This window comes from Cherax quadricarinatus, chromosome 88 (genome assembly GCF_038502225.1).
Source record: "Cherax quadricarinatus isolate ZL_2023a chromosome 88, ASM3850222v1, whole genome shotgun sequence".
Classification (NCBI taxonomy): Eukaryota; Metazoa; Arthropoda; class Malacostraca; order Decapoda; family Parastacidae; genus Cherax; species Cherax quadricarinatus.
Genome location: NC_091379.1, coordinates 6,050,645 through 6,064,294, shown reverse-complemented (window position 1 = coordinate 6,064,294; position 13,650 = coordinate 6,050,645). Strand labels below are relative to the sequence as shown.

General features: G+C 41.5%; 1 protein-coding gene across 1 annotated transcript in view; it reads right to left on the bottom strand.

Moving 5' to 3' along the window:
* Window positions 1–13,433, bottom strand: part of nes (lysophosphatidylcholine acyltransferase 3 protein nessy) — a 56,760-nt gene extending 43,327 nt beyond the window's left edge. Inside the window, exons 1-2 of the mRNA XM_070103918.1 lie at window positions 13,271–13,433; window positions 8,666–8,773 (exon numbers count right to left, since the gene is read on the bottom strand). Coding sequence (XP_069960019.1) covers window positions 8,666–8,773; window positions 13,271–13,373 — 211 coding nt within the window. The 5' untranslated portion in view covers window positions 13,374–13,433. The remainder of the gene's footprint in view (window positions 1–8,665; window positions 8,774–13,270) is intronic.
* Window positions 13,434–13,650: the final 217 nt, after the last annotated feature.

The window sequence follows — 13,650 nt, the reverse complement described above, 5'->3', positions numbered from 1 at the left end:
GAAAAGTTAAACTCTTAATACTTGGGTAGAATATAAGCTGTGTTTCACTTACATCATCATAAAATGTCAGGTGTTGTAAGGTAAATGTGCAGTGCAGTTTGTTTTCCTGTTGATATTTTATCTTTACAGTTCCTTGACAATGTCAGAAATCACAAAAGCACTTGGAATTCTATTATTTTTTCACAAGTGGTTATTCTGCATATATACATGTATTTATTTTTTTATTTTTATTATCACACCGGCCGATTCCCACCAAGGCAGGGTGGCCCGAAAAAGAAAAACTTTCACCATCATTCACTCCATCACTGTCTTGCCAGAAGGGTGCTTTACACTACAGTTTTTAAACTGCAACATTAACACCCCTCCTTCAGAGTGCAGGCACTGTACTTCCCATCTCCAGGACTCAAGTCCGGCCTGCCGGTTTCCCTGAATCCCTTCATAAATGTTACTTTGCTCACACTCCAACAGCACGTCAAGTATTAAAAACCATTTGTCTCCATTCACTCCTATCAAACACGCTCACGCATGCCTGCTGGAAGTCCAAGCCCCTCGCACACAAAACCTCCTTTACCCCCTCCCTCCAACCCTTCCTAGGCCGACCCCTACCCCGCCTTCCTTCCACTACAGACTGATACACTCTTGAAGTCATTCTGTTTCGCTCCATTCTCTCTACATGTCCGAACCACCTCAACAACCCTTCCTCAGCCCTCTGGACAACAGTTTTGGTAATCCCGCACCTCCTCCTAACTTCCAAACTACGAATTCTCTGCATTATATTCACACCACACATTGCCCTCAGACATGACATCTCCACTGCCTCCAGCCTTCTCCTCGCTGCAACATTCATCACCCACGCTTCACACCCATATAAGAGCGTTGGTAAAACTATACTCTCATACATTCCCCTCTTTGCCTCCAAGGACAAAGTTCTTTGTCTCCACAGACTCCTAAGTGCACCACTCACTCTTTTTCCCTCATCAATTCTATGATTCACCTCATCTTTCATAGACCCATCCGCTGACACGTCCACTCCCAAATATCTGAATACGTTCACCTCCTCCATACTCTCTCCCTCCAATCTGATATTCAATCTTTCATCACCTAATCTTTTTGTTATCCTCATAACCTTACTCTTTCCTGTATTCACCTTTAATTTTCTTCTTTTGCACACCCTACCAAATTCATCCACCAATCTCTGCAACTTCTCTTCAGAATCTCCCAAGAGCACAGTGTCATCAGCAAAGAGCAGCTGTGACAACTCCCACTTTGTGTGTGATTCTTTATCTTTTAACTCCACGCCTCTTGCCAAGACCCTCGCATTTACTTCTCTTACAACCCCATCTATAAATATATTAAACAACCACGGTGACATCACACATCCTTGTCTAAGGCCTACTTTTACTGGGAAAAAATTCCCCTCTTTCCTACATACTCTAACTTGAGCCTCACTATCCTCGTAAAAACTCTTCACTGCTTTCAGTAACCTACCTCCTACACCATACACTTGCAACATCTGCCACATTGCCCCCCTATCCACCCTGTCATACGCCTTTTCCAAATCCATAAATGCCACAAAGACCTCTTTAGCCTTATCTAAATACTGTTCACTTATATGTTTCACTGTAAACACCTGGTCCACACACCCCCTACCTTTCCTAAAGCCTCCTTGTTCATCTGCTATCCTATTCTCCGTCTTACTCTTAATTCTTTCAATTATAACTCTACCATACACTTTACCAGGTACACTCAACAGACTTATCCCCCTATAATTTTTGCACTCTCTTTTATCCCCTTTGCCTTTATACAAAGGAACTATGCATGCTCTCTGCCAATCCCTAGGTACCTTACCCTCTTCCATACATTTATTAAATAATTGCACCAACCACTCCAAAACTATATCCCCACCTGCTTTTAACATTTCTATCTTTATCCCATCAATCCCGGCTGCCTTACCCCCTTTCATTTTACCTACTGCCTCACGAACTTCCCCCACACTCACAACTGACTCTTCCTCACTCCTACAAGATGTTATTCCTCCTTGCCCTATACACGAAATCACAGCTTCCCTATCTTCATCAACATTTAACAATTCCTCAAAATATTCCTTCCATCTTCCCAATACCTCTAACTCTCCATTTAATAACTCTCCTCTCCTATTTTTAACTGACAAATCCATTTGTTCTCTAGGCTTTCTTAACTTGTTAATCTCACTCCAAAACTTTTTCTTATTTTCAACAAAATTTGTTGATAACATCTCACCCACTCTCTCATTTGCTCTCTTTTTACATTGCTTCACCACTCTCTTAACTTCTCTCTTTTTCTCCATATACTCTTCCCTCCTTGCATCACTTCTACTTTGTAAAAACTTCTCATATGCTAACTTTTTCTCCCTTACTACTCTCTTTACATCATCATTCCACCAATCGCTCCTCTTCCCTCCTGCACCCACTTTCCTGTAACCACAAACTTCTGCTGAACACTCTAACACTACATTTTTAAACCTACCCCATACCTCTTCGACCCCATTGCCTATGCTCTCATTAGCCCATCTATCCTCCAATAGCTGTTTATATCTTACCCTAACTGCCTCCTCTTGTAGTTTATAAACCTTTACCTCTCTCTTCCCTGATGCTTCTATTCTCCTTGTATCCCAACTACCTTTTACTCTCAGTGTAGCTACAACTAGAAAGTGATCTGATATATCTGTGGCCCCTCTATAAACATGTACATCCTGAAGTCTACTCAACAGTCTTTTATCTACCAATACATAATCCAACAAACTACTGTCATTTCGCCCTACATCATATCGTGTATACTTATTTATCCTCTTTTTCTTAAAATATGTATTACCTATAACTAAACCCCTTTCTATACAAAGTTCAATCAAAGGGCTCCCATTATCATTTACACCTGGCACCCCAAACTTACCTACCACACCCTCTCTAAAAGTTTCTCCTACTTTAGCATTCAAGTCCCCTACCACAATTACTCTCTCACTTGGTTCAAAGGCTCCTATACATTCACTTAACATCTCCCAAAATCTCTCTCTCTCCTCTGCATTCCTCTCTTCTCCAGGTGCATACACGCTTATTATGACCCACTTCTCGCATCCAACCTTTACTTTAATCCACATAATTCTTGAATTTACACATTCATATTCTCTTTTCTCCTTCCATAACTGATCATTTAACATTACTGCTACCCCTTCCTTTGCTCTAACTCTCTCAGATACTCCAGATTTAATCCCATTTATTTCCCCCCACTGAAACTCTCCTACCCCCTTCAGCTTTGTTTCGCTTAGGGCCAGGACATCCAACTTCTTTTCATTCATAACATCAGCAATCATCTGTTTCTTGTCATCCGCACTACATCCACGCACATTTAAGCAACCCAGTTTTATAAAGTTTTTCTTCTTCTCTTTTTTAGTAATTGTATACAGGAGAAGGGGTTACTAGCCCATTGCTCCCGGCATTTTAGTCGCCTCATACGACACGCATGGCTTACGGAGGAAAGATTCTTTTCCACTTCCCCATGGACAATAGAAGAAATAAAAAGAACAAGAGCTATTTAGAAAAAGGAGAAAAACCTAGATGTATGTATATATATATATATGCATGTGCGTGTCTATGAAGTGTGACCAAAGTGTAAGTAGGAGTAGCAAGATATCCCTGTTATCTTAGCGTGTTTATTTTTTTTTAATACAGCTGTTTCCCACCAAGGCAGGGTGACCCAAAAAGAAAGAAAAATGTTTAGTCATCATTCAACACCTTCACCATCATTCATACATAATCACTGTCTTTGCAGAGGCACTCAGATACGACAGTATAGATGTCACTCCAAACAGCCAATATCCCAAACCCTTCTTTAAAGTGTAGGCATTGTACTTCCCACCTCCAGAACTCAAGTCTGGCTAACCGGTTTCCCTGAAGCCCTTCGCAAAATATTACCCTGCCCACACTCCAACAGCTCATCAGGTCCCATTCATTCCTGTCTAACATGCTTGTGCACACTTGCTTGAAGTCCAACCCCCTCCCTTCAACCCTTCCTAGGACAACCCCTACCCCACCTTCCTTCCCCTGCAGATTTATATGCTCTCCAAGTCATTCTACCCTGTTCCATCCTCTCTAAATTACCAAACCACCTCAACAACCCCTCTTCAGCCTTCTAATATGTACTTTTAGTAACTCCACACCACCTCCTAATTTCAACACTACGAATTCTGCATATTTACACCATGACATCTCCACCACCTCCAGCCTCCTCTTTGCTGCTGCATTTGCAACCTATGCTTCACACCCACATGTAGGTACCGCTATACTCTCATACATTCCCTGCTTTGCCTCCATGGATAACGTTTTTTTTGTCTCCACAGATACCTCAAAGCACCACTCACCTTTTCTTTTTTTCTTCATTAGTTCTATGGTTAACCCCAATCTTCATAAACCCATCTACTGACAAGTCAACTCCCAAATATCCAATTTTTCTTCATCTAAATCGTTTGATACCCTCATCACCTTACTCTTATCTATGTTCACTTTCAACTTTCTACCTTTACACACCCTCCCAAACTCATCCACTAACTTTCATATATATATCGCCACTCCATACACACACACAGAGCAACCACTATGGAGAAAATGGTAATGATGTTGCTTAAGGTTTTTCAACATTGCAATTGAAAATATTTCTTAAGGAGCAAGTTAAGAATGGAATGCAGGAGAGCCCAAGCAGGTGTGTCCAGAGACACAGTCCAGCTAGGAATGACCAAAACCAGGAGCTACAGCCCCTAGCCAGGTTGCAAGTGACAGGTGACAAGGAAGAATTTTAAGGATGAAAACAATAGCTAAGCCCATAAACCTTACAAACATGATAGTTAATATATAACCACTCAGTAATCATCAAAGAACCGCCAAATATTCTTTCATTTTGATAAAGAAACAATAGGCAATTTTCTCGTGCTTCTGGCACCACTGTAATACTACATCTGTGTTCTGGGATTTTTACATTGTTTGTATGTAAAAATTTAAGCACATATATCCACCACAACTGACACGTCATAAGAGCTCCAAAAATTTTGACAGACAAGTAACTGATGATCATATATACATGCAGGCCCCACTTTACAATGCTTTTCTAATACAGCAGTTTTCAATTATGTCCATTCTTCATTTATTTAGACTTTCTAAAATAAATATATTCACCACTCACTATAAGCTAAGGATGAAAATATTTTAAAGTAAGTAATTTTTTTTTTTTTATTATCACGGTGAAAAGCTCTGTTCCACAAGGCACAGTACTCGCTCCCATCTTGTTCCTCATCCTCATATCCGACATAGACAAGGATGTCAGCCACAGCACCGTGTCTTCCTTTGCAGATGACACCCGAATCTGCATGACAGTGTCTTCCATTGCAGACACTGCAAGGCTCCAGGCGGACATCAACCAAATCTTTCAGTGGGCTGCAGAAAACAATATGAAGTTCAACGATGAGAAATTTCAATTACTCAGATATGGTAAACATGAGGAAATTAAATCTTCATCAGAGTACAAAACAAATTCTGGCCACGAAATAGAGCGAAACACCAACGTCAAAGACCTGGGAGTGATCATGTCGGAGGATCTCACCTTCAAGGACCATAACATTGTATCAATCGCATCTGCTAGAAAAATGACAGGATGGATAATGAGAACCTTCAAAACTAGGGAGGCCAAGCCCATGATGACACTCTTCAGGTCACTTGTTCTATCTAGGCTGGAATATTGCTGCACTCTAACAGCACCTTTCAAGGCAGGTGAAATTGCCGACCTAGAAAATGTACAGAGAACTTTCACGGCGCGCATAACGGAGATAAAACACCTCAATTACTGGGAGCGCTTGAGGTTTCTAAACCTGTATTCCCTGGAACGCAGGAGGGAGAGATACATGATTATATACACCTGGAAAATCCTAGAGGGACTAGTACCGAACTTGCACACGAAAATCACTCACTACGAAAGCAAAAGACTTGGCAGACGATGCACCATCCCCCCAATGAAAAGCAGGGGTGTCACTAGCACGTTAAGAGACCATACAATAAGTGTCAGGGGCCCGAGACTGTTCAACTGCCTCCCAGCACACATAAGGGGGATTACCAACAGACCCCTGGCAGTCTTCAAGCTGGCACTGGACAAGCACCTAAAGTCAGTTCCTGATCAGCCGGGCTGTGGCTCGTACGTTGGTTTGCGTGCAGCCAGCAGCAACAGCCTGGTTGATCAGGCGCTGATCCACCAGGAGGCCTGGTCACAGACCGGGCCGCGGGGGCGTTGACCCCCGAAACTCTCTCCAGGTAAACTCCAGGTAAACACTGGCCGATTCCCACCAAGGCAGGGTGGCCCGAAAAAGAAAAACTTTCATCATCATTCACTCCATCACTGTCTTGCCAGAAGGGTGCTTTACACTACAGTTTTTAAACTGCAACATTAACACCCCTCCTTCAGAGTGCAGACACTGTACTTCACATCTCCAGGACTCAAGTCCAGCCTGCCGGTTTCCCTGAACCCCTTCATAAATGTTACTTTGCTCACACTCCAACAGTACGTCAAGTATTAAAAACCATTTGTCTCCATTCACTCCTATCAAACATGCTCACGCATGCCTGCTGGAAGTCCAAGCCCCTCACACACAAAACCTCCTTTACCCCCTCTCTCCAACCTTTCCTAGGCCGACCCCTACCCCGCCTTCCTTCCACTACAGACTGATACACTCTTGAAGTCATTCTGTTTCGCTCCATTCTCTCTACATGTCCGAACCACCTCAACAACCCTTCCTCAGCCCTCTGGAGAACAGTTTTGGTAATCCCGCACCTCCTCCTAACTTCCAAACTACGAATTCTCTGCATTATATTCACACCACACATTGCCCTCAGACATGACATCTCCACTGCCTCCAGCCTTCTCCTCGCTGCAACATTCATCACCCATGCTTCACAACCATATAAGAGCGTTGGTAAAACTATACTCTCATACATTCCCCTCTTTGCCTCCAAGGACAAAGTTCTTTGTCTCCACAGACTCCTAAGTGCACCACTCACTCTTTTCCCCTCATCAATTCTATGATTCACCTCATCTTTCATAGACCCATCCGCTGACACGTCCACTCCCAAATATCTGAATACATTCGCCTCCTCCATACTCTCTCCCTCCAATCTGATATTCAATCTTTCATCACCTAATCTTTTTGTTATCCTCATAACCTTACTCTTTCCTGTATTCACCTTTAATTTTTCTTCTTTTGCACACCCTACCAAATTCATCCACCAATCTCTGCAACTTCTCTTCAGAATCTCCCAAGAGCACAGTGTCATCAGCAAAGAGCAGCTGTGACAACTCCCACTTTGTGTGTGATTCTTTATCTTTTAACTCCACACCTCTTGCCAAGACCCTCGCATTTACTTCTCTTACAACCCCATCTATAAATATATTAAACAACCACGGTGACATCACACATCCTTGTCTAAGGCCTACTTTTACTGGGAAAAAATTTCCCTCTTTCCTACATACTCTAACTTGAGCCTCACTATCCTCGTAAAAACTCTTCACTGCTTTCAGTAACCTACCTCCTACACCATACACTTGCAACATCTGCCACACTGCCCCCCTATCCACCCTGTCATACGCCTTTTCCAAATCCATAAATGCCACAAAGACCTCTTTAGCCTTATCTAAATACTGTTCACTTATATGTTTCACTGTAAACACCTGGTCCACACACCCCCTACCTTTCCTAAAGCCTCCTTGTTCATCTGCTATCCTATTCTCCGTCTTACTTTTAATTCTTTCAATAATAACTCTACCATACACTTTACCAGGTATACTCAGCAGACTTATCCCCCTATAATTTTTGCACTCTCTTTTATCCCCTTTGCCTTTATACAAAGGAACTATGCATGCTCTCTGCCAATCCCTAGGTACCTTACCCTCTTCCATACATTTATTAAATAATTGCACCAACCACTCCAAAACTATATCCCCACCTGCTTTTAACATTTCTATCTTTATCCCATCAATCCCGGCTGCTTTACCCCCTTTCATTGTACCTACTGCCTCACGAACTTCCCCCACACTCACAACTGGCTCTTCCTCACTCCTACAAGATGTTATTCCTCCTTGTCCTATACACTAAATCACAGCTGTGAGTACTGTATATGTGTACTGTATATGCATATTTTGGGCCTAGATATATTGCTCACTTCATATATGATAGTGTAAACCTGTTATCAGGCTTTTATATGCATATGAAAAAAAAAAGCTATGCCTCACTTCACAGCAGTAGCCCAGCACCTAACCTGCTGTATAAGTGAGCCCCTCCTGTATCTAGTGCAACTCCCTATCATATTACTAATATATTATGGGAATTTGTCGTTGCTATTGTTATTGTTTTCTCAATTAACTGCCCTTAACGCAATCAAGTTTTTAGCGTTACTTTCATACAAAGTACGTACTGTTATTTTTCATTTCACACACAAGTTCAAGTGAATGTTGGGTTAAATCTACTGTACTTTATAATAAAAAATATATAAATTTATAAAGTTCTATTACAATACTTGGTACAAATTATAAAATTTAAAGTTATTAACTGAGAGAACACTCCATATATTTTTACTTCTCAAGAGCTGCTAAGACTTACCATAGTTAAAAAGAGCAATGCTAACTCCAGTTGTAATGAAATACAGGTGTTGCATCCAAGGACGCTTGCAGTACAAGGTGTACCGATGAATTAGCATTAATGGGTAACCTAAAAGAAAAATATTAAATGCAATAAATTTTACATAACTTTGTTTTACGACATTTTCTGAATTAAATGAATAATAGATAGACAGATAGATATTATATATAAATAAACAGAACTATGTACAGGGATTTGAACTGGTCATGAATGGTAGCAGGTCCAGTGCTCTACCATGTAACCTCATAGCCCAGTGGTAGAGCACTACTACCATTCAGGACTTCGGTTCGAATCCTCATCCATTCTCTTTATTTACTATATTAACATTAAAAAAAAGAAAGTAAAAGTAAAAATATTTGCATTTGATCAAGGTAACATCACAGACATATCAGTGCATGACTACAGTTGCTTCCATAAGTTCACTGAGAGTTACCTTCCAAGTGCATTATTATTATTATTATTATTATTATTATTATTATTATTATTATTATTATTACCCACCAGGGTAATCTTCCTAGTAGTACAGTAGTCCTATAAAATTTTAACTCATGAATAATTCAAAATGAGGTTTGAATGTTAAATTCCATTTCAGCTCTTTATACATTTTGTTTTTCTAAGTTTTATTCACTTGAGAGTTTGGTATCAGAACTTTTAAAAGTTATACACATGGCAAATGTACTGTGACAAGTTTACTGGTTAGGTTAAGTTACATGAACATATAAGAACATACAGTACTCTATTGAACCACAAATAAGCAAACTGGAAAATGAACTATTGTGACACGCGTGCTCACTCCTGGGTGTCCCGTAGCTCGATTGCTAGCACACTCGGCTCACACACTGAGGTCCAGGAATCGATCCCCGGTACGGGTGGAAACATTAGGATGCGTTTCCTTAAAACAACTGCTGTCCCTGTTCATATATCAGTAAAATAAGTATGTACCTGGGTGTTAGTCAACTGGTGTGGGTCACATCCTGGGGATAAAATTGACCTAATTTACCTGAAATGCTCTGTATAATAAGGAGCTTTCTATATAGTAGTATGTCATTGATGTCATCTAGGCCTGTAAACATTAGTAAGTAAGCAACTTTATTCAGGTATAGGTGTACATGTACTTGTAGAAATAAAGATTGTTACTTTTTTTTTATTTTATTAACACATCAGCCATTTCCCACCAAGGCAGGGTGACCTGAAAAAAGAAGGAACACTTTCATCATTCACTCCATCACTGTCTTGCCAGAGGCATGCTTACACCACAGTTATAAAACTGCAACATCCTGCCCATAATGCTCTGCATACAAGGGGCTTTGGCATGTTACACTTAATTACTGTATTCCTCTGTACTTCTCTGTATCATGTTCAAATTAATAAATAAATAAATAAATAAATAAATAAACATCAACACCTCTCCTTCACAGTGCAGGCACTGTACTTCCCACCTCCAGGACTCAAGTTCAGCCTGCCAGTGTCCCTGAATCCCTTCATAAAGGTTACCTTGCTCACACTTGAACAGCACATCAAGTCATAAAAACCATTTGTCTCCACTCACTCCTAACACACACACACATGCTTGCTGGAAGTCCAAGACCCTCGCACACAAAACCTCCTTTACCTCTCCAACCTTTCCTAGGCCAACCCTACCCTGCCGTCTACTACAGATTTAAACTCTCTTCAAGTCATTTTCTTTCCATCCTCTCTAAATGTCCAACAACTCCTCCTCAGCCCTCTGGATAATACTTTTAGTAACGAAACACCTCCTTCTAATTTCCTAACTACGGATTTTCTGTATTACATTCACACCTGGCGTGGGCCAGGCAGCGAGGGTATTGATCCCCAGACACCACACACTGCCCTCAGACACATCTCCACTGCCTCCGGCCTTCTCCTTGTTGCAGCATTCACCACCCATGCTTTGCACCCATACAAGAGCACTGGTATAACTATACTCTCATACATTCCCCTCATTGCTTCCATGGATAACGTTGTCTCCACAAACTCTTCATTGCACCACTCACCTTATTCCCCTCATCAATTCTATAATAATAATAATAATAATAATAATAATAATTCTAAGATTCACCTCATCTTTCATAGACCCATCTGCTGACAAGTCCAGTCCCAAATATCTGAATACATTCACTTCCTCCATACTCCTCTATTCAATCTGATATCCAATCTTTTATTATTCTTTCTTTCAACACACCGGCCGTATCCCACCAAGGCAGGGTGGCCCTAAAAGAAAAACGAAAGTTTCTCTTAAATTTAGTAATTTATACGGGAGAAGGGGTTACCAACCCCTTGCTCCCGGCATTTTAGTCGCCTCTTACAACACGCATGGCTTACGGAAGAAGAATTCTCTTCCACTTCCCCATGGAGATAAGAGGAAATAAACAAGAACAAGAATTAGAAAGAAAATAGAAGAATACCCAGAGGGGTGTGTATATATATGCTTGTACATGTATGTGTAGTGTGACCTAAGTGCAAGTAGAAGTAGCAAGACATACCTGAAATCTTGCATGTTTATGAGACAGACAAAAGACACCAGCAATCCTACCATCATGTAAAACAATTACAGGTTTTCGTTGTACACTCACTTGGCAGGACGGTAGTACCTCCCTGGGCAGTTGCTGTTTACCAACCTACTACCTTTTATTATTATTATTATTATTATTATTATTATTATTAATATCATCATCAAATACATGTGTGTGCTCCTGGCTGTCAATCAAGTATGTGTTTGTGCTCCTGGCTGTATATCAATAGAGTCTGTGCTCTTGGTTGTCAATGTGTGTCTGTGCTTTTGGCTGCCAATCAAATATGAGTGTGCTCCTGGCTGTCGATCAAATAACTTGTTTCAGAGATACTATGTTTTAATGCTAAACACTACTAGTAATAAAGTGATTCTTCATTACTATATTAATAAAGCAGTAAATAATGTTTTAATGATCTACATTGTTACTAATGTAATTATGAATGACACTGATAAGACATAATGACCATAATAAAAATGTTTGATAAGGCAGCGAGCAACAATAAGTGAAGTTATTGAGATATAGCTCTCAAGGTTCCTTGATGCCACTAAGAGATAGCTCTCAAGGTTCCTTGATGCCACTGAGATAGCTCTCAAGGTTCCTTGATGCCACTGAGATAGCTCTCAAGGCTCCTTGATGCCAGAGATAGCTCTCAAGGCTCCTTGATGCCAGAGATAGCTCTCAAGGCCCCTTGATGCCAATGACATAGCTCTCAAGGTTCCTTGATGCCAATGAAATAGCTCTCAAGGTTCCTTGATGCCAGATAGCTCTCAAGGTTCCTTACTGCATGAGATGGCTCTCAAGGTTCCTTGATGCCAATCAGAGTGCTCTCACAGTTCCTTGATGCCAATCAGAGAGCTCTCAAGGTTCCTTGATACCAATCAGATAGCTCTCAAGGTTCCTTGATGCCAATCAGAGCTCTCAAGGTTCCTTGATGCCAATCAGAAAGCTCTCAAAGTTCTTTGATGCCAATCATATAACTCTGAAGGTTCCTTGAGGCCAATCAGACAGCTCTCAAGGTTCCTTGATGCCAAACAGAGCTAACTCTCAAGGTTCCTTGATGCCAATCAGTGATAGCTCTCAAGGTTCCTTGATGCCAATCAGATAGCTCTCAAGGTTCCTTCATGCCAATGAGAGAGCTCTCAAGGTTCCTTCATGCCAATGAGAGAGCTCTCAAGGTTCCCTCATGCCAATGAGAGAGCTCTCAAGGTTCCTTGATGCCAATCAGAGTGCTCTCACAGTTCCTTGATGCCAATGAGGAAGCTCTCAAGGTTCCTTCATGCCAATGAGAGAGCTCTCAAGGTTCCTTCATGCCAATGATAGCTCTCAAGATTCCTTGATGACAGAGATAGCTCTCAAGGTTCCTTGATGACAATCAGAGACAGCTCTCATGGTTCCTTGATGACAGAGATAGCTCTCAAGGTTCCTTGATGACAATCAGAGATAGCTCTCAAGGTTCCTTGATGCCAGTGTATGTTTATTTATGTACAGATACACATGAATCCAATTACGTACATAAATTATCATACATAGTATAAATTACTTAAGACAGCCCAAAAAAGTCAGTGACTTCCTTGTTCTTATTTCCATTGTGGTCCTTGTAAAAGTTGCCGCGAGTGAGGGGCTCTTGATCCAAGGAATTCAACCTTCAACCCGTTTGCTTGGATCAAACGTGAATGCCTCCCATCTCCATAGGTCCTGCGCGAGCCCTACGAGTTTACCGCTTCCCCGTGAAGGTATTAAAGCGGATTATAACTAACAAATAAGAAGACTTCTCTCCACCACTATTATAACAACTTTTATCACAAAAAGCACAGTGGCTCCCACCTGGGAAATGAGGTATGATCCGAGGAATTGGACGAGAGGGTCAATTACTTGGATCAAGAGCCCGAGAGGGTCCAATGTGAGGCACTATAATGAAAGATAAGAGGTAACACATGGCACACCTCACCGGATATACTGGCAGGAAAAACCTCACTGCTGCTTCATTAACAATTATTATTACTGAAATATTACTTAAGAGGCAGAATATTACCTATCAGTATTGATATGAGGAGTCTGAGCGCAGGTTCTGGTGCACCCAGGGCATGGGCAAAGCTTTGAAGATACCCACGAGACAGCACCTCCACCTCAGCCATCTTTGTTGTGGCAGCATCAGCTGATGACTGAGTAGCGCAGTGTAGCTGCGCACCTCACTGCTGCTACCTCACAGTGTGGCACCATCAGCTGATGACTGAGTAGCGCAGTGTAGCTGCGCACCTCACTGCTGCTACCTCACAGTGTGGCACCATCAGCTGATGACTGAGTAGCGCAGTGTAGCTGCGCACCTCACTGCTGCTACCTCACAGTGTGGCACCATCACCTGATGACTGAGTAGCGCAGTGTAGCTGCGCACCTCACTGCTGCTACCTCACA